The following is a 23,437-nucleotide window of genomic DNA, read 5'->3' as shown; positions in this document are numbered from 1 at the left end:
TTGAGTTTTTATAAAACATAATTAAACAAATAACTTTCATCAATGTCTGTATACTAGAACGCTTCTAATCGAACTAACTTTAAGTTATTTTCCGACAGGCACTGTTTAATAATAATTTATATTTTAAGGTTTCTCTACAGCAATGAAATATCTACATTAGAACAATCAGCTTTTATGAATCTATCAAGCCTTCAATATCTGTATGTATATACTTTCTATTGAATGAATCATAATATATCGTAATGACAAATAAACATTTGTAGAAAAAAACAACAACATAATAACACTATACAAAAAGTTTTTAAACGTATAGCTATGTTGTTTTTCCAGAAATCGAACTAGACAGAATATATATGTCTTCTTTCTCTCATTTGTGTTAAAAAATTATAAATATTTTAAAATTCTTATCAGAGCAATTGATCCTTTAAATTAAACAATAACACGCAAACACGGCCTCAAGTACAAAACAATATGTTTTTAAGGTTTTTATTAATAAAGATGAAGAGTAACACTACTGGTTGTCATGTGGAATATCTTCGATTGTAATATATATGTTTAACCTCACATTGGTAATATTTTGTTTCTTTGCATACCACTTTGACACATTTTTTCATAAACTATGTATATCTATAATACTAAAATTACGAGGTCCAATTCGTCAGCCGTCATCACGTAAAAACGACGAATCAAAGAATTCAACTTTATATTTAACTAATATAGTACAAAGGTGTAGATTAAAAATTACACCACCCCAGGCCCTTTTGTTTTTCATGTAATTAATATTGCCAATAATTAAGAAGTTCTGGGTCGAGTCCGATACCGATACCAATAGTATATTCACCTGTTTCCTATTACCTTAGCTGTACATTCTGCATCTGACAGGAGCACCACCAAACGGTGTATTCAGGATTAATATGCTATATACACGGGTCATAATCACAGGGTTGACACTACTAAATTGTCAAATTGTTACCTTTTGTAGTATTTTAATCAGTAAGACTTTCTAAGATAACAAATCTGGACTAAAAATAAGGTGTATAGGTACAGTTTTCAATTTGTTAGTGGGCACGCATGACATAAAACAGCGAATCAAAGAATTCAACTTTATTTATAACTTATATATGACAATGCTGTTGATTAAGAAATACTCCATTCCAGGACCTTTTGTTTTCCAAATAGTTAATATTACCAATAATTGATAAGTTCCAGTTCGACGGGTTTAAACAGAAAGATTTGAAAGCAGAGAAAACTGTGTATCTTATAATTGGCATGACTTTATCCGATGACAATACTAATACTAAAATAAAGCTTGCGCATAGTTATATACTTTAATTCATTCACGGACCCGCTATATCACGGGTGTGTTCTAGTGTTTATAGAATAATACACAATCCTTTTTTTTTTTATCTTTCCACTGTCCAGTTAGAGTGAAAAATATGTAGTATGCGAAGAAGACTCTTCAAAATGTCTTCCTCAGTCAACTTTGTCTTTCAGTGATCATACATATGATATTAATAGAGGCACATATCACTAATAACATGATGAGAAATAATATCTTAGGCTAAAAAAATTGAGTGTATTTTGTAATGTTTATATTACACAACTATGATATATCATAACTGTTAAACTATTGGTTGGTGAAATAATGACTAAAACTAAATGCGGTAAATACGCAGGAGTCACTATCGTGACATAAAAAAGTAAAATCACAAAAATACTGAACTCCGAAGAAAATCAAATCGGAAAGTCCCTAATTACATGGTAAAATCAAATGAAAAAAACACATAAAAAACGAATGGACAACGACCGTCATAATCGGACTTGGAACAGGCATTTTTAAATGTAGAAATTGGTGGATTAGAAATTGTTTTTTTAGAGATAAAGCTCTCACTTTGTACGATAGTCTCATTAAATTCCGACACGATTTAAGTTTGTCTTAAAAACAAGCGGTATGGTTTCACAGTTTTAAGCTGGGGTCACACAATCACTAGTGTTACTGCCGTCCTTAACAGGACCAGTCCCGATTAACATGTGTCAAACGCCTGAACAAGAATTGATGTTGTATTTAAAATTTGTTAATACTGAGTTCACACAGGCAGATTATTGCTTTCGTTTGAGGCCAGACACGAAAATTAAAAAAAAATCGAACTACTGATCTGAAATGTCCTATAATTGCTTTAACGCTAAAGTATACGTTCGTAACAGGTTCCTACGGTTTTGAGAGATCGACCAATCACCCCGACTGTTAGATGTGTCACGCAACATTTTGGAAAAACTCACTCGATTTTGTGTAGTCGGATAACAATCGTGATTATGTCGTAGCTGATTTTACTGTATCGAATCAAAATCGTTACAATGTTCTGTGTTTTTGGAGGTTGTACTGTGCAACGGGCATGATCTGGAGATATTTACCATTGCTATTTTTTGGCCGATTAAGTCAAAAGTGCATCCCGAATGCGAACCGTTTTTAACGAAACCGTTTTGGAACAAATCCGTTTTTATACGGTAAATACTTAGTAGTCGCTATCATGTAAGTAATCGACACGAAATAAGTTTGTCCCTACAACAAGCGGTATGGTTTCAAAGTTTTAAGCTTGGGTCACACATTAACCATTGTTACTGTCGTGTTTTACAGGAACAATCCCGATTAACATTTGTTAAACGTCTGATCAAGAATTGATACTTCATTTAAAACTTGTTAATGCGGTGTGGATTGCTCTCATTCCAGATCAGACAGTGCTAAGAGACGAAAATTAAAAAAAGTCGAATTACTGATTTGAAAGTACCCCGACTGTTAGCCGCGTCCCGTAACATTCGGTAAATCCAATCCGATTGTGTCTTGTCGAATTACAATAACTATCGTTATAATGTAGTGGCAGATTCAAAGCATTGTCATTGCCAAACACATTATTCATTTGAAAATGTCTTCCCGAATCGACAGGACGTACGCAGAAGTATTTGCCACTGGTCTTTACTCAATCGTCGATTAAATCCTTAGTGAATAACTAAAAATACCCCTTAGAGGAAAAACATCATTTGAAACAAACAGACAAAAAATTTAGGATAGAAATGCAGAAATTCATAATCAATCCTTTTCGTCATCTGTAAACACGCTGCAGCATACTACGTTTGTTTTTAGAATTTTGGGTCCTAAATGCTCTTCAACTTTGTACTTGTTTGGCTTTAAAACTATTTTGATCTGAGCGTCACTGATGAGTCTTATGTAGACGAAACGCGTATCTGGCGCACTTAATTATAATCCTGGTTCCATTAATAACTATTTAAGCCAACAAATTCACGATTATTTTTACTTTATTTGTTCGACAGTCATTGTCATTTTGTTCACTTTTCTATTCTGACATCGGACTCGGATTTCTTTTGAACTGAATTTTATAGTGCGTATTGTTGTGTGTTTCTTTTTCTACATTGGCTAGAGCCATGGGGAGATTGAGATGTTAAACACATGCTTACCCTTCCCCCCACCCCCCGCATTTTTTTTATTCTGTCCAAAGTCAGGAGCCTCTGAATCTGTTTATTTTTTTTTGTTCTTGTGCATATTTCGGATTTTAGTATGACGTCCATTCTCACTGAACTTGTGTACATTTTTATTTAGGGGTTAGCCGAACACTCCTCCGGGTGCTGGAGTTTCTCGCCGCGTGAGGTCCCATTGGTTGCCTTCGAATGTTGTCTGCTCTTTGGTCGGGTTGTTGACTCTATGGCATATTCCCCATTTTCATTCTCAATTTCATTATCTTTCGAACTGCTGAAAATGAACAACATGTCATCAGTAAAATATATAGAAAGATTCATTCTCAGTTTTTTTCTAACCAATGAATAGGTAAAAAAGGGCTCTTTACTTCCATTTCTAATCAACTCGTCGACCTTATACATATTGGCAAAAGAAACAGAAATACTTATTAACACGGAATTTTTTTTTGTAAAGATTGGCTATTATACGCCTGACACCTTATATAACTATATCTATTAGCACTTAATAAATCGAACGTATTACTGTTTTTGTATATATGATATACTAGTATATCATTGCGGATAAAAAAAGTTATACGTGGCAGTCAGAAAACAAAGTAACGACTGATATTTGCACAACATAAGTAAGCGACCACTATCACAAATTCGACTGTTTCAACATGATTTTGCAGTTGTATGGCATTGAAAGAATATATATCTATTAGATATGTTGCTCTATCAAATATGTCAACAGAATATAGCTCTTCACCGTTAATGTTATAACTACCACTGGGTCGATGCCTCTGCTGGTGGACTGTTAGTCCCCGAGGGTATTACCAGCCCAGTAGCCAGTACTGAGGTACTGGCATGAAAATACGGTTCTTTTTTGTGTTATTAAAATTTGCTGTTACAAAATGTTCGCTGAAGAGACATGTATTGTCGAAATGCGCATCTGGTGCTGTTACTATTAATGTTAGCCAATGCGTATACAGATATTTGATGAACATTGTGTACATGTATATCCTATATATTGTTATTGTATGCAAATATTGTTAGAAAGGTCTCTGGAAATAAAAATATAGAGTTCGTCTTCACTGTTTGAGCATGGGATCGCCTGACTGAACGACTGTTCCCTACTTCTGTTTACCCTTATTTAACTCGTTCCTGCTTTATTTCCTTGTTGTTTTATTAGCGTAAGTTATGAATATTGTAACCGATCCCATACAAGCTTAATGAGTAAGCTTAGATAAGTCCCGTTTGTCCATTTCCCGATTCGACATAATGTCAATATTCCAATCGCCGTCATTTGTATCACTAGGTTTATTGACGTCAGTGATCAAATGACCTGGGATCAGCATCTAATCAGTATAACGCAGTTTGCCCACTATCTCCATAGGGGCATGAGACGTTGGTGGGACAGACGATAAAAGCGAGTGTACATCAGTCTTCAGGGAGACTAAGGACCGTTTCCAGGACAGTCACTCCTGATACCAAGGAAATTATCAGAGCTAAACCAAATGCGCCGCAGTCGACGCAACCTGTACCTTTGATTTTTGATTGTATGCATCCCTGTTGGATAAATGGACCAAACCATGATTGACCTAGATGTTTTTTCTACGTTTACTACAATGTTGACAAACGATTAACGTACCAGAAAGGGGGTCTCCGCTTATTTTATTACTATAAAAGTGCTCAGTTGGGTTTTTCATGTGATTTATACTTGTACTAGTATTGAATGCTGATTGTAAAGCTTAAATACATCTTTTTATTTGTTGTACATGTAATAAGTAAGTCAGTGTAATGTTAATGATTTTCAGGGCTAGTAAATCTAAACAAGTGCCTTAGCTGTTTCTCGCTATGCTACTATAATATTGACAATTTTGCCAGCTACGCTACCAGTTTTACTTAGTTTATAACTCGACACTATAGTTGACAGTTCTATATTAATATTTGCCAAGAATATTGTAACCAGTGTATTAAACTGTATATACATACCTTTACTAATGGGACACCCCCGTCCCGTAACAATATATGTGTTCCGGACCATATGAGTATTTGGATCATACGCGTATGGTCATGACCATATGCGTATACTCATATGGTCCGACCATACGCGTATGGTCCGACCGTACGCGTATGGTCGGACCATATGAGTATTACACTCGTTTGGTTATTAACGGTCCGGACCATATGAGTATTTGGACCATATAGGTATTTTTTTCAAATGTACGATAGAAATAATACGATTTAATTTTACATTTCAAAAGCTACAAAAACATAAAATATTGATGCCAAAGTTGATCTTAGTTTTCATCGCTAATTGTATTTGTGTATGCTTTTGCATACGTAGAATGACATTCACACAGTACCATACATGTAGCCTTTCTGCGATTGCTTGTTTTGGCTTTGTGCAGTGATATCGACTCGGACAATTCCGATGTGTTTACGGTGTTTTTAAGAAACTCTAGATCTCCAATATCGATCGTAAAATGAATATCACAGATCAAATTAAATAAATGCAGTAGCTATTTCATGGCCCTTAAATACTATTTTACGGGTCTTATAATTAAGATTAAAATAGGAAGTATAGAAATAAAGAATAGAAAAAATGAAGAAACATACACTTTTAAAATTTTACTCATCAAAACGTCTTACAAAATATCACGATCTTTAAAAAATATCATGATCCTTGCCGTTGATGTCACCTACTTTAAACAATAAAATTTATTTTACAATGTGTTCATTTGATTTTGACATCTTTTTATAATTGTACTTACAGTAACATTTAATGAGTGTGTGGAACTGTTTTTTATATAGGTTTTTGTAATGACATTTAAGTGACGTAACAACCAGAAGGATCACACCTAATGAAGAGTTTAAAAGTATACTTGTTGATTACCCCGACCATACGCGTATGGTCGGACCATATGAGTATATACCCATATGGTCATGACCATACGCGTATGGTCCAGATACTCATATGGTCCGGAACATATGCATATATATATTTATGACAACAAGATAGGGCTATAGAGAGTAATACGTTTGTCAACATGAAAAATGTGTTTGAGCTATAATAATCAAAGCCATTTTGATTTATATGGATATAAAATGTAGAAGATAAAATATTGGCATCCATTGACGTAGACTTGAAGTAGTATGAATCTTGGGAATAGGTCAACTTATTCAAGTTGTTAAGAGTTAATTTTAAAAAAAACCATGAGGAAAGCCATTTTCATATAATATGTATTGCGCTCTTAAAATTGATTCTAAGCAAAACAACGATCAAGTGTAAACCAGGTTAACAGCTTAACAGGGAAGATCTATATCATTAATTGTTAAATCAGGAAAAAGCTTCATTCATTGATATTGTTGACACTTGACGTTCCTTTTCTTTCTCAATTTTATTTTTATTTTGTACGAACGTCGAAAGCTTGTTAGCCCCTCCCGAAAACCTTTTAAGAAAAAGGACTAAACAGTTAGAAAAATTGCATCAATTTCAGTATATTTTACTCTTATTGCTTATGCTTCCTTTAGTCTATCAGACTGACAGATGCCTTTAAAAGCTATGTTTTTCATTCAAGGTATCTCCACTTCAATGCAATATCTACAATACAACAGTTATCTTTTGTTCATCTACCAAGTCTTCGATACCTGTAAGTATATCTTATATATTGCTACTTAATCTAAGATGAAGCTTTTAGCAATGATAATTGAAAATTGAAAGAAAGTCTTTAATCTTAAATAATGCATATCAACGTTTTGTAATTATGTTATCTGCTCAACCTTTGGGTAAATCTACTTTTAGTGAGATTGTTGTTGCTCAGTCTACAGTTTTTCATTAAGTGTTTTATGGACTTATTTTTTAAAGTTTTTGTCCACGGCCATGTTAGTTTCTCTTTTGAATTAATAGTATCACCTCAATATCATTAGACTTGTTAAATGACAGATTGTATCTTGACTTTTTCGAAAAATAAAAATAATAAATTCTAAATTATCATACTGTTAACCAAACGCGAATATATTTCTTCTTCCGTTAATACCCGTATATCACAACCACTGTTAATAACCAAACTAATAAATAACAAAAAAAAAGGATAAAGTGCAATACCACACGACAAAGCCGATGGCTGGTTTAATAACAACCATTTAATAATATTTAGTATATACAAATTACAAATCAGAACGAAAAGACATCACATATATATATGTGTACAAGTATTTCAATACGCACAATAATTTGTAAATCAGTCAATCTCTTAATGCATGATACAAAATAGCAAATAGCATGGATTTAAAAATTAATAGGATCTAAAGAGTAGACCTTATCGTGCCGAATGATTTAACCGCAAAATCACACAAAACACTAAACCTTAACGCCATCTATGGACAGAAAATTCAGAAGAAAACAATTCCATTCTAATCATAAAATCAACCGACTGAAATTATATTCATATGAATTGACTAAACCCATATAACCGGATCATATAAGTATACGCAAAAAGGTCATTGACATACGCGTATGGTTCAAATACTCATATGGTTCGTAACATGTATAGTGTATATTCTATAGTATTACCATTAAATGTTTGGTGGTCAGAATAATGACTGAAATTATCAGCGATCAACACTTTGATATCACAATCACGAATAAAACCGACAAAATATAGGTTTGGCACACAAGGGACATGGTTTCAAAGTTTTTAGTCGTTACATATCAGAATAGTCGTCAGATTTGCAATTCTACACGGCGGATTCACATAACAGGTGATGCAAGTATTGTCTAGTCACTTTGATTTCTTCTTCTTCTATTTATAAGATTGGAACCTCGATATTTACTGTTGCATACATTTATACCAGCTTAACAACTTAACACAGAAGATCAATATCATTAATTGTTAAATCAGGAAAAAGCTTCATTCATTGATATTGTTGATATTTGACGTTCCTTTTCTTTCACAATTTTATTTTTATTTTGCACGAACGTCGAAAGCTTGAAAGTCCCTCCCACCAAACCTTTTAATAAAAAGGACTAAAAAGTTAAAAAAAATTACATCAATTTCTGTATATTTGACACTTATTGCTTAAGCTTCCTTTATTGTATCAGACTGACAGATGCCTTTAAAAAGTATTTTTTTCATTCAAGGTATCTGTACAACAATGAAATATCTACAATACAACAGTTAGCTTTTGTTCATCTACCAAGTCTTCGATACCTGTAAGTATATCTTATATATTGTTACTTAATCTAAGCTGAAGCTTCTAGCAAGGATAATTGAAAATTAAAAGTAAGTCTTTCATCTTAAATAATGCTAAACAAGTTTTGAGCCATGTTATATTATTGTTCGTTTCTGTATGTGTTATATTTTAACGTTGCGTCGTTTGTTTTCTCTTATTTTTGAGTGTTAATTCACATTGCGATGAGACGTGTCACGGTTCTTGTCCATCCAAAATTCATGTATTTGGTTTTGATGTTATATGTGTTATTCTCGTGGGATTTTGTCAGATGCTTGGTCCGTTTCTGTGTGTGTTACATTTTAGTGTTGTGTCGTTGTTCTCCTCTTAAATGTATGCGTTTACCTCGGTTTTATTTTGTTACCCCGATTTTGTGTTTAGTCCATTGATTTATGAGTTTGAACAGCGGTATACTACTGTTGCCTTTATTCGTAATAATGTTATCTAGGTAAATCTACTTTTAGTGAGATTGTTGTTGCTCAGTCTACAGTTTTTCATTTGTTGTTTCATGGACTTGTTTTTTTTAAGTTTTTGTCCACGGCCATGTTAGTTTCTCTTTTCAATTGATAGTATCACCTCAATATCATTAGACTTGTTTAATGACAGATTGTATCTTGACTTTTTCGAAAAATAAAAATAATAAATTCTAAATTATCATACTGTTAACCAAACGAGAACATATTTCTTCTTCCGTTAATACTCATATATCACAACCACTGATAATAATCAAACTAATAAATAACAAAAAAAGAGTAAAGTGCAATACCACACGACAGAGCTGGTTTAATAACAACCATTGAATAATATTTATTGTATACAAACTACGAATCAGAACAAAAAGTCATAATATATATATATATATATATATGTATAGTAGTATTTCAATACGGACAATCATTTGTAAATCAGTCAATCTCTTAATGCATGATACAAAATATCACATAGCATGGATGTAAAAATTAACGGGACCTTTCGAGTAGACCTTGTCGTGCGAATGATTTAACCGCCAAATCACAAAGGACAATTAACCTTAACGCCATATGTGGACAGACAATTCAGAAGAAAATAATTCCATTCTAATCATAAAATCAACCGACTGAAATTATATTCATATGAATTGACCAAACCCGTATAACCGGATCATATAAGTATACACAAAATGGTCATGAACATACGCGTATGGTTCGAATACTCATATGGTTCGGAACATGTAAAGTGTATATTCTATAGTATTACCATTAAATGGTTGGTGGTCAGAATAATGACTGAAATTATCAGCGATCAACACTTTGATATCACAATCACGAATAAAACCGACAAAATATAGGTTTGGCACACAAGGGACATGGTTTCAAAGTTTTTAGTCGTTACATATCAGAATAGTCGTCAGATTTGCAATTCTACACGGCGGATTCACATAACAGGTGATGCAAGTATTGTCTAAGTCACTTTGATTTCTTCTTCTTCTATATAGATTGGAACATCGATATTTACTGTTGCATACATTTATACATTTCAGTTATCTTTATAACAACAAGATACAGACTGTAGAGAGAAATACGTTTTTCAACATGACAAATTTGTATGAGCTGTAAGTATTGAAGCCATTTTGATTCCTATTAATATTAAATGCATAAGATAAAGTTCAGTTTGGCGTTCATTGACGTTAAATTAAAGTAGAATAAGTCTTAGAAATATATAAGCTTGTTCAAGTTGTTTAAGAGTGAATTTAGAAAACAAAATTCATGATGCATTGTCTTTTTCATACAATGCAATTTTTATGTAACATTTTTTTTCATTGGCCAAACGTTATCGTCAAATCCACAGTTGACCAGGCGTAAATAAGGAGGGGCCAGCCATTTTGAACTGAAGGATGAACAATTGTTCAATTACTACAATATTATCAAAATAACACCTACCTCGAAATCGCCGTTTTAATGTAATGTTATCCGAATTTGAATCGTTGAGGTAACGTTTTAACCCCCAGTTTGTAAAGTTTCAAATTTATACAATTTTTTCAAGATTTACAGTGTCATTTTTTTTTGGAATGAATTAGAATCGAATTAACTTTTGATTTGACGGTCTTAAATATCCAATTTTCTCTCCCTCTTCGCGTCGCCAGTAAAACTGCATTTGCAACCGTCGAATCGACAATTGACGGTTGCAACTCTTCAACTACAGGGTTGTTATTCCTTGAGTGTATATAAGCTAAACTGGGGGGATCAATATCATTAAATGTTAAATCAGGAAAAAGTTTCATTCATTGCTATTGTTGACATTTGACGTTCCCTGTTTAACTTTACTGGCCCAAAAGGGGCAAAGTGAGCTTTTCTAATCACTTGGCGCCGTCATCCGTCGTCTGACGTCCGTTGTTAAGTATTGCAAAATTTTCTCCTCTGAAACTATTGGCCCAAATTAAACCAAACTTGGCCGAACGGATCATTGTGGTATCTAGCTTGAAAATATGTCTTCGATACCTGTTAGTATATCTTATATATTACTACTTATCTAATATGTTAGCTGCTCACCCTCAAGTGTTTTGTGGACTTGGTTTTTCATCGATTTTGTTTAGTTTTTTCAATGGCCCTGTTAGTTTCCACTTTGAAAGTTGAGTATCATATCGATATCATTCGACATGTTTTATGACATTAAGTGTCATGAGGTATATATTTATCCAACGCAATCATAGGTTTGAACGTAGTTTTTAATTTAGACTCGTTATAATTTTTCGTTTGGACTTGTATCATATTTCTCTCCGGTTTATATGATCTGTTCATCCTATATTGACTCTTAAAATTCAAGAGCCGAGTCTATCTAAAAATGAGGGTGCTTTTTCTGTAAATGAGGGTACTTTTTATATGGCCTTCCAATAACCGTTCCGATCCCTAACATCAATGAAGAGACATTAATTGTCGAAATTCGGATCTGGTGTTCTAAAAAAAATGTTGACACCGTATGTTTGTGGCATAACATCATGGCCACAAGTAAGAATTGTTTTCTGTGTAGTAATTAATTTATATTAAGATCCATTTTGTTACATCTTGTGATCAATTTTATTTGGCAATCGCCAATGACAGTCAGCAGGGTTAAAGAACACCAGTTGTTCGACCTGTTAGTCAAATGCGTTTTGTTGAAATGTCCTTTTTCACTATTTTGGTCTTTTGGAAAATGTTGTTTGTGCTGTTTTTAGACCCTTCTGCAACGAAATTTGTGTTACATGCACACGAATAAAAATTGAACATATATTATAACTGAAGTACTGTGCAACTATATAGACTTGCATACAAAAAAGCAAATATGGTCAGTTTTGGTTGATGCGGTCAAAAGATTGTATTGCATGACTCAGTCTGAAGTATGAAAACTACTGATATTTGTTTGAGATTCAATACTTTGAATAAAAAGAGGATAGGCTGGCACTATAAATTCATGGAACAAAATTTTGGGTATTGTTTTCCAATATTGCTGTAGCTTGTATATTACAGTCCCTCTTGACCTAAAATTATAACTGAATTACGGTGCAGCTTATAGATTTGCAGAAAGAAAGAGCATATAAGGTCAGTTTAGATTGATGCGGTCGAAAAATTTTATTACACGACTCAGTCTTAAGTATGAAAACTACTGATATTTGTTTACGATTCAATACTTTGAATAAAAAGAGGACATGCTGGCACTATAAATTCATGCGAACTAAATTTTGAGGTCATTGATTTCCAATGTTGCTGTTACTGGTATATTACAGTCCCTCTTGACCTAAAATTATAACTGAATTACTGTGCAGCAATCCGATGGATACATCTGTTTTAGGGTTGTCACTGACTCAGACGTACTTATGAATATAATTATTTTCTGTGACTGTATCTTACATTAATTTGTAGGATCCTTTACTATAGATAATTTAGCTGATCTGTAACAATTACATCTCCATGCCTTATATATCATGTACTGTAGTACGTCGCTAGATTAACACTGACGTGGAAAGGTAACATATGGCCACCGAAAGCTCTTTTTTTGAGAGCCAAGGTGGTCGTGTGGTCTAGCGGGACGGCTGCAGTGCAGGCGAATAGGTGTCACGATATCACAGTAGCATGGGTTCGAATCCCGGCGAGGGAAGAACCAAAAATTTGCGAAAGCAAATTTACAGATCTAACATTGTTGGGTTGATGTTTAGACGAGTTGTATATACATTATGTACACAGCCATGTATCACCATCATTGATGGCGATCCGATGGATATATATATATATATATATATATATGATTTCTTTTCGTTCTGATTTGTAATTTGTATACACTAAATATTATTAAATGGTTGTTATATATATATATGTACTAGTATTTCAATACGCACAATCATTTGTAAATCAGTCAATCTCTTAATGCATGATACAAAATAGCAAATAGCATGGATGTAAAAATTAACGGGATCTAAAGAGTAACCTGTCGTGTCGAATGATTTAACTGCAAAATCACACAAAACACTAAACCTTAACGCCATCTATGGGCAGACAATTCAGAAGAAAACAATTCCATTCTAATCATAAAATCAACCGACTGAAATTATATTCATATGCATTGACAAAACCCGTATAACCGGATCATATAAGTATACGCAAAAAGGTCATGGACATACGCGTATGGTTCAAATACTCATATGGTTCGTAACATGTATAGTGTATATTCTATAGTATTACCATTAAATGGTTGGTGGTCAGAATAATGACTGAAATTATCAGCGATCAACACTTTGATATCACAATCACGAATAAAACCGACAAAATATAGGTTTGGCACACAAGGGACATGGTTTCAAAGTTTTTAGTCGTTACATATCAGAATAGTCGTCAGATTTGCAATTCTACACGGCGGATTCACATAACAGGTGATGCAAGTATTGTATAGGTCACTTTGATTTCTTCTTCTTCTATTTATAAGAGTTGAACATCGATAATTGCTGTTGCATACATTTATATATTCCAGTAATCTTTATAACAACCATATACAGACTGTAGAGAGAAATACGTTTGTCAACATGACAAATTTGTATGAGCTGTAAGTATTGAAGCCTTTTTGATTCCTATGGATATTAAATGCATAAGATAAAGTTCAGTCTGGCGTTCATTGACGTTAACTTAAAGTAGAATAAGTCTTAGAAATAAATCAGCTTGTTCAAGTTGTTTAAGAGTGAATTTAGAAAACAAAATTCATGATGCATTGTCTTTTTCATACAATGCAATTTTTATGTAACATTTTTTTTCATTGGCCAAACGTTATCGTCAAATCCACAGTTGACCAGGCGTAAATAAGGAGGGGCCAGCCATTTTGAACTGAAGGATGAACAATTGTTCAATTACTACAATATTATCAAAATAACACCTACCTCGAAATCGCCGTTTTAATGTAATGTTATCCGAATTTGAATCGTTGAGGTAACGTTTTAACCCCCAGTTTGTAAAGTTTCAAATTTATACAATTTTTTCAAGATTTACAGTGTCATTTTTTTTTTTTTGGAATGAATTAGAATCGAATTAACTTTTGATTTGACGGTCTTAAATATCCAATTTTCTCTCCCTCTTCGCGTCGCCAGTAAAACTGCATTTGCAACCGTCGAATCGACAATTGACGGTTGCAACTCTTCAACTACAGGATTGTTATTCCTTGAGTGTATATAAGCTAAACTGGGAGGATCAATATCATTAAATGTTAAATCAGGAAAAAGTTTCATTCATTGCTATTGTTGACATTTGACGTTCCCTGTTTAACTTTACTGGCCCAAAAGGGGCAAAGTGAGCTTTTCTAATCACTTGGCGCCGTCATCCGTCGTCTGACGTCCGTTGTTAAGTATTGCAAAAGTTTCTCCTCTGAAACTATTGGCCCAAATTAAACCAAACTTGGCCGAACGGATCATTGTGGTATCTAGCTTGAAAAAATACTTCGATACCTGTTAGTATATCTTATATATTACTACTTATCTAATATGTTAGCTGCTCACCCTCAAGTGTTTGGTGGACTTGGTTTTTCATCGATTTTGTTTAGGTTTTTCAACGGCCCTGTTAGTTTCCACTTTGAAAGTTGAGTATCATATCGATATCATTCGACATGTTTTATGACATTAAGTGTCATGAGGTGTATATTTATCCAACGCAATCATAGGTTTGAACGTAGTTTTTAAATTAGACTCGTTATAATTTTTCGTTTGGACTTGTATCATATTTCTCTCCGGTTTATATGATCCGTTCATCCTATATTGACTCTTAAAATTCAAGAGCCGAGTCTATCTAAAAATGAGGGTGCTTTTTCTAAAAATGAGGGTACTTTTTATATGGCCTTCCAATAACCGTTCCGATCCCTAACATCAATGAAGAGACATTTATTGTCGAAATTCGGATCTGGTGTTCTAAAAAAAATGTTTACACCGTATGTTTGTGGCATAACATCGTGGCCACAAGTTAGAATTGTTTTCTGTGTAGTAATTAATTTATATTAAGATCCATTTTGTCACATCATGTGATCAATTTTATTTGGCAATCGCCAATGACAGTCAGCAGGGTTAAAGAACACCAGTTGTTCGACCTGTCAGTCAAATGCGTTTTGTTTAAATGTCCTTTTTCACTATTTTGGTCTTTTGGAAAATGTTGTTTGTGCTGTTTTTAGACCCTTCTGCAACGAAATTTGTGTTACATGCACACGAATAAAAATTGAACATATATTATAACTGAAGTACTGTGCAACTATATAGACTTGCATACAAAAAAGCAAATATGGTCAGTTTTGGTTGAGGCGGTCAAAAGATTGTATTGCATGACTCAGTCTGAAGTATGAAAACTACTGATATTTGTTTGAGATTCAATACTTTGAATAAAAAGAGGATAGGCTGGCACTATAAATTCATGGAACAAAATTTTGGGTATTGTTTTCCAATATTGCTGTAGCTTGTATATTACAGTCCCTCTTGACCTAAAATTATAACTGAATTACGGTGCAGCTTATAGATTTGCAGAAAGAAAGAGCATATAAGGTCAGTTTAGATTGATGCGGTCGAAAAATTTTATTACACGACTCAGTCTTAAGTATGAAAACTACTGATATTTGTTTACGATTCAATACTTTGAATAAAAAGAGGACATGCTGGCACTATAAATTCATGCGAACTAAATTTTGAGGTCATTGATTTCCAATGTTGCTGTTACTGGTATATTACAGTCCCTCTTGACCTAAAATTATAACTGAATTACTGTCCAGCCATTTAGATTTGCAGGAAGAAAGAACAAATAAGGTCAGTTTAGATTGATGCGGTCAAAGGTTTTTGTATTACAGGTCCGTCCGAGGTATGAAAACTACTCGTAAACAGATATTACATTTGTTTACGATTCAATATTTTAAATAAAAAAGGACATGCTAGCACTATAAATTGACTGCAAATAAAATTTTGAAATCATTAATCAAAAGCAAACTGGATTCCTGCAGTGTGCAGCTAAATGTATATAGATTTATATGATGAAATCAAGTACGATCAGTTTAAGTTTATAGTGGATCAATGGCAGATCTAGAGCGGGGCTGGGGGTGGAGACCCCCTTTTTTGACGATCAATGCATTTAAATTAGGTCATTTAGTTGGACCCCCCCTTTTTAAAACTGGTGGTTTGGGCCAGAATAAAGTATTACATTAAGGTCAGATAATTTTGATATGTAAAACAAGCCATCCTGACTCCCAGAATGACAATGTAAAACGATTGAAATTATAACGCCCCCTCCCAATATTAACAGCTTAATTTATGTTCAAAAAAATGAAATAAAAACACATTATTTATGTAACACATCAACAAAAGAAAATCACTGAATAACAGGCTCCTGACTTGGAACAGTCACATACATGCAGAATATTGCGGGGTTAAACATGTTCTATTACCGACGAAAAATTTGAAATAAAACCGGCAAAATAGCAAAATTCTTTATGATATTAATCGCTATTTTGCCGAAGCCTTTATATTTAGACAAAGAGTTCTTAAAACTTATAAATCAATTCTAGACGTAGAATTTATAAATCAATTCTCGCCGTAGGATTTATATATCAATTCTAGCCGTAGAATTTATAAATCAATTGGAACCGTAGAATTTATAAATCAATTCTAGCCGTAGAATTTGTAATCAATTCTAACCGCAGAACTGTTCTCGAAGTAGAACTGTCTAAAACTGTTCTAGGGTAGACCTGTCAGGACCAGTTCTAGGTAGAACTGTCCAAATCAGTTCTAGGTAGAACTGACAAAATCAGTTCTAGGTAGAACTGACCAAATCAGTTCTAGCTAGAACTGACTAAAAGGTGTCAGGCTGACAGTTCTACGTACTGTCCTAGACCAGTTCTCCTGACATATTCTGACTGATTTAATGAGAGGTTAGAAGTGATCTCCACTGTACTTGTGTATATATATATAGACAACTCGTCTAAACAATCAACCCAAAAATGTTGACACCGTATGTTTGTGGCATAACATCGTGGCCACAAGTTAGAATTGTTTTCTGTGTAGTAATTAATTTATATTAAGATCCATTTTGTCACATCATGTGATCAATTTTATTTGGCAATCGCCAATGACAGTCAGCAGGGTTAAAGAACACCAGTTGTTCGACCTGTCAGTCAAATGCGTTTTGTTTAAATGTCCTTTTTCACTATTTTGGTCTTTTGGAAAATGTTGTTTGTGCTGTTTTTAGACCCTTCTGCAACGAAATTTGTGTTACATGCACACGAATAAAAATTGAACATATATTATAACTGAAGTACTGTGCAACTATATAGACTTGCATACAAAAAAGCAAATATGGTCAGTTTTGGTTGAGGCGGTCAAAAGATTGTATTGCATGACTCAGTCTGAAGTATGAAAACTACTGATATTTGTTTGAGATTCAATACTTTGAATAAAAAGAGGATAGGCTGGCACTATAAATTCATGGAACAAAATTTTGGGTATTGTTTTCCAATATTGCTGTAGCTTGTATATTACAGTCCCTCTTGACCTAAAATTATAACTGAATTACGGTGCAGCTTATAGATTTGCAGAAAGAAAGAGCATATAAGGTCAGTTTAGATTGATGCGGTCGAAAAATTTTATTACACGACTCAGTCTTAAGTATGAAAACTACTGATATTTGTTTACGATTCAATACTTTGAATAAAAAGAGGACATGCTGGCACTATAAATTCATGCGAACTAAATTTTGAGGTCATTGATTTCCAATGTTGCTGTTACTGGTATATTACAGTCCCTCTTGACCTAAAATTATAACTGAATTACTGTCCAGCCATTTAGATTTGCAGGAAGAAAGAACAAATAAGGTCAGTTTAGATTGATGCGGTCAAAGGTTTTTGTATTACAGGTCCGTCCGAGGTATGAAAACTACTCGTAAACAGATATTACATTTGTTTACGATTCAATATTTTAAATAAAAAAGGACATGCTAGCACTATAAATTGACTGCAAATAAAATTTTGAAATCATTAATCAAAAGCAAACTGGATTCCTGCAGTGTGCAGCTAAATGTATATAGATTTATATGATGAAATCAAGTACGATCAGTTTAAGTTTATAGTGGATCAATGGCAGATCTAGAGCGGGGCTGGGGGTGGGGACCCCCTTTTTTGACGATCAATGCATTTAAATTAGGTCATTTAGTTGGACCCCCCCCTTTTTAAAACTGGTGGTTTGGGCCAGAATAAAGTATTACATTAAGGTCAGATAATTTTGATATGTAAAACAAGCCATCCTGACTCCCAGAATGACAAATGTAAACCGATTGAAATTATAACGCCCCCTCCCAATATTAACAGCTTAATTTATGTTCAAAAAAATGAAATAAAAACACATTATTTATGTAACACATCAACAAAAGAAAATCACTGAATAACAGGCTCCTGACTTGGAACAGTCACATACATGCAGAATATTGCGGGGTTAAACATGTTCTATTACCGACGAAAAATTTGAAATAAAACCGGCAAAATAGCAAAATTCTTTATGATATTAATCGCTATTTTGCCGAAGCCTTTATATTTAGACAAAGAGTTCTTAAAACTTATAAATCAATTCTAGACGTAGAATTTATAAATCAATTCTCGCCGTAGGATTTATATATCAATTCTAGCCGTAGAATTTATAAATCAATTGGAACCGTAGAATTTATAAATCAATTCTAGCCGTAGAATTTGTAATCAATTCTAACCGCAGAACTGTTCTCGAAGTAGAACTGTCTAAAACTGTTCTAGGGTAGACCTGTCAGGACCAGTTCTAGGTAGAACTGTCCAAATCAGTTCTAGGTAGAACTGACAAAATCAGTTCTAGGTAGAACTGACCAAATCAGTTCTAGCTAGAACTGACTAAAAGGTGTCAGGCTGACAGTTCTACGTACTGTCCTAGACCAGTTCTCCTGACATATTCTGACTGATTTAATGAGAGGTTAGAAGTGATCTCCACTGTACTTGTGTATATATATATAGACAACTCGTCTAAACAATCAACCCAACAATGTTAGATCTGTAAATTTGCTTTCGCAATTTTTTTTGTTCTTCCCTCGCCGGGATTCGAACCCATGCTATTGTGGTATCGTGACACCAAATCGCATGAGACCAGGTGGTCGTATGGTCTAGCAGGACGGCTGCAGTGCAGGCGATTTGGTGTCACGATATCACAATAGCATGGGTTCGAATCCCGGTGAGGGAAGAACAAAAATATTTGTGAGAGCAAATTTACAGATTTAACATTGTTGGGTTGATGTTTATACGAGTTGTATATACATTATGTACACAGCCATGTATCACCATCATTGATGGCGATCCGATGGATACATCTGTAGTAGAGCTGTCACTGACTCAGACGTACTGAAATATATCTGCACATGTGAAAATTATTTTACTATATTATTTATTGAATATATAGATCTGCACATGTGAAATTTATTTTTTACGCCTATATATATATATATGCATTCCTTCATGGTTGAGTTCCCCGTATGACAGTTTGCCTACATAATGACGTTTTGTTCAAATACCAATTGCTATGACCGGACACATTAATGCCTCGTTGACACATCTAAAGTACTGTTATTTGTATTTGTTAGAAGATATAACCTATTGGTTTTACTTGTATTTCGATCTGATCATATGCTTAACTTGGTCTTTCATTCCACTTCATTACAACATTGAAAAGGGAGGTCTTAGGATTTTTAGATAAAATTTCGAAAACAATATACTGACAGAATATGGTACAGATAAAGCTCTATTGTCTGGTTAAAGCTGACTGTCGCATATTTATCAAGTATACTAGTACATTTCATGTTCGTCTCTATGTTTTAATTGGCATTACATACAATAAAAAAAATCTAATTTGTTTCAAAAATATTGTTACATGTACACCATTCTGCTTTTGGCAATCAGTTAAGTCTAATATTGACATCATAATTGCACACATTTAATATTTGCTTATCAGTCAGTAAATTAATCAATCTGATTCGAATCGTATTCAAATGATGGTTGATTGAATCATTTTTGGAGATGGGTTGCGCATGTACTGAAAATGCACAAATATTTTAACGAAAATCAGATAAAAATATGAAACTAATGAAGGAAGAAGAAAGAATGCCGGAGAACGAAGACCGATTTCGGTGATGAATTTGAACCTCTCATCAAAGTATGTAAACCAACCGTCATCTAAGTTTTCAATGAACATTTGAAATTTAACATCAATGATGAAAACGCTCTCATATTGATTTGATGATTAGAAAGGCACAGCGAGGTCGTTATCACATTATGATAACAATGGGCTACATGTATATTATAAGAACAATTCAAATAAAAAGTTCAACCGGAGTTTTCCACAGACATCGCTATGCCTACATCTGTTCGTTGAAAAGCAAAGTTATCAGGAAAATATTATCAAAAGCTGTAACCGCAAAGAACTTTTGTCCGGCAAATCATTATGAGCTTTAAACAGTACATGATACTGTTGTCCTAAAATTGGTATATAGATGTAAGCCTCATATTATGTTTGGTCGATTTACTGTAAACACCTTTTTTTTTAAAGCAAAAACAAAATAATTATTCAATTCAGATTATTATTTCAACTGTTAAACAACAATCCTAATACATTTTTACTAAATGAATATGTTGTTTGTTTACTAGGAACCTACAGAACAATGAACTAACAGAAATCGTAGAGAACACCTTTGTTGATCTTCCTTCGCTTTATCACCTGTAAGTTACCTATAATCACGATATGCAACAGATTCTAAAATTTACAAAAAAGGCCAAACGCATCATCTGATCTTAAATAAAAGCAAAACAAGTTTACCAACGTTCAAATCTTGCAAATGCATTTGAGGAATACAAATCAGAATAAATAACAAAACATGAAAAATCGCATTAACTGCAAAAAGAGATAGACTATGAACCTTGTCTTTTGCTAAACATGATAGTGAAACAAAGGCAGGCAAAAAAAAGAAAGCACATGCATTTACAGTGACCTTAACCTATTAACTTATATATGTAAATGATGTAAATGCCAATAGAATGAAACGTGATAATCCTGCTGCATATGTAAATGGAAGGTCGACATATGAATAGTTGTCTTCAACACGTTGGAGAACGACTCTTGTTTTAATCCGTCCATCTGATGCAAGGTCAAGAAAGATATCGCCATATGAAACAGATCCTCCTCTTTCAGAAGTACTATTTATATCAAAATAACTTAGATTAAGTTATGATATGCACTCGTTTTGTGGTTTAGCATAAATTTGAATTCTTTTCTATGATGAATGCAAAAGTTGATGTACAAACACGGAACGTTCAACATAATGTTACCTCTTTAGATTATTTTCTGTTTAGTTCACATAAAGTGTCGTGTTTAATAGAAAAAATATCTTTAAAGGAACTATATATAACGTACAACTCTCGATGAAATGGAAGAATACAAAAAGCTTTGTATCTTTATCGGACATCACAAGTGTTTACGACATTTCAAGTGTTTACGTTTTTGACGTCACATGTGACAAATGATTGTTGGATGAGGTTAATAATTCATGTATGGCAGATTCCTAGGTCTAGTGTTGTAGATATCCGAAAAGTTACTATGTCTATGCAGTATAGCAACATGTCTCTGTATTGCAGACGGGTAAAAGAGATATTATCGTATTACTGGGGTTTTTTTTCAGAACGCATTTAAGGTCATAATGAAAGCATATTATGAGTTTATATGACGTACGAAAAAATAAGTTCTTACCATATCTGTTTAAATTCCAGATTAAATTTCTGGGAAAACAATTTACTTTAAAAGAATTTAGAAAGAGTACGAATAAAGCCGTACTTTTTCCAAAAATTAAAAAATAAAGCAATTTTTTTCAAGCCTTTGAGAAATATATACATGTTATTGATAATTAATAAATATGTCAATTGGTATCATATAGAGCAGTATTTTGGACACTATATGGGTATTCTTGCATAGAGAACTGATTAGGTATGAGTCGTCCTAAATAGGAATTGGATTGTTGCAAATACCTGTTTTACTGACCTGGGTGTGGTTTGCCAGTTAAAATGCATCTGCGATCATCAGTTGATGACGGCAAATCTTCGATTAGAGAGTGGTTATCCCTAATTCGAAAGCAAATTTAAAGTACATGTTTATTTTAGCATTGGACATGACCAACGTGAGAGACGTAATATTTATTTACTAGGAATTACAGTTTTATTACTACAATCTAATCGAATATAAGACAAAACATACTCCCCTCAAACCGACGTTCGATGTAAACGATTCGAATATTGAATCGTAGAAATAGCGTAATAATCTTCAGTTTCAACGTTGTCATTTGTATGTCACCACGTTCATTTTGACGTGCATGTGGTCAACATTGTTCATGAATTTATTCACGAAATTTTGATTTAATTTCAAGTTAAAATAATATATTTCACTTTCTACCGTATTATTATTTTGTTAATGCATTAGTATCTGAAGAAACAACAGAAGTTGAACAGTTGATGTCGTCAATTGGGATTTAATTGTTGTAAATATCCGTCGCGTCAAATTGCCAATAAAACAGAATAATTCATATTAAATAAATAAAATATTTATACATTGAAACATTTTTACCACAATATAAAAACGAACACCTAAAATTAATTTACGAAAGTTCACACATACAGCATAATAGATTTATAAACTGTTCGTCACACGAATGTATCAACAAGAAACTTGACATAAAAATCCTAAACATTGAATATAAAATCGGTATTTAGGTTAAAATGGTGTGATGTTATGTCTTTGTGAACAATAACAAGATTATATTAATATAAAATTGTGATAGTAGGGATATAATAACGTGTATTTTCTTACTATGTGTACAAAGTTGTTTTAAACTGAAAATTATATAAATGAATTACTTTTGGAGACTTATTATCTTTACATTTACACAAAGAACAATATCCGAACATAATTACAAATAAAACATCATTACTAAATACATGAAAGTTGGATGTACACATACCAAGACACTTGTAAAAGCAATGCAATTAAACACTCAGCATAACAGTCATACTCAGGAATAAGCCACGTTTGGTAATACATTAAAGACCAGACGACGTAGATGGAAAGCCACAATAAGACTCAGTATTGGAGTTATTGCCCTATTAGCTTCAATGATCTTTATTTTAGATTTTGGTGCATTTTTTGTCTTTTATCTTGAAAACTTTCGTTAAC

General features: G+C 33.3%; 1 protein-coding gene across 2 annotated transcripts in view; it reads left to right on the top strand.

Annotated features, from left to right (window-relative positions):
- The window catches only part of LOC134723599 (leucine-rich repeat-containing protein 15-like), a 34,917-nt gene that overhangs the window by 6,092 nt on the left and 5,388 nt on the right, over window positions 1-23,437 (top strand). The window contains exons 4-9 of one of the 2 annotated variants that reach the window (XM_063587164.1): window positions 129-200; window positions 7,053-7,124; window positions 8,615-8,686; window positions 10,223-10,294; window positions 13,681-13,752; window positions 20,869-20,940. In XM_063587164.1, coding sequence (XP_063443234.1) covers window positions 129-200; window positions 7,053-7,124; window positions 8,615-8,686; window positions 10,223-10,294; window positions 13,681-13,752; window positions 20,869-20,940 — 432 coding nt within the window. The remainder of the gene's footprint in view (window positions 1-128; window positions 201-7,052; window positions 7,125-8,614; window positions 8,687-10,222; window positions 10,295-13,680; window positions 13,753-20,868; window positions 20,941-23,437) is intronic. The other variant, XM_063587165.1, reaches the window with a different exon arrangement.

The sequence above is a fragment of the Mytilus trossulus genome, chromosome 6 (assembly GCF_036588685.1).
Source record: "Mytilus trossulus isolate FHL-02 chromosome 6, PNRI_Mtr1.1.1.hap1, whole genome shotgun sequence".
Taxonomy (NCBI): Eukaryota; Metazoa; Mollusca; class Bivalvia; order Mytilida; family Mytilidae; genus Mytilus; species Mytilus trossulus.
This window is presented reverse-complemented; position numbering and strand designations above follow the sequence as displayed.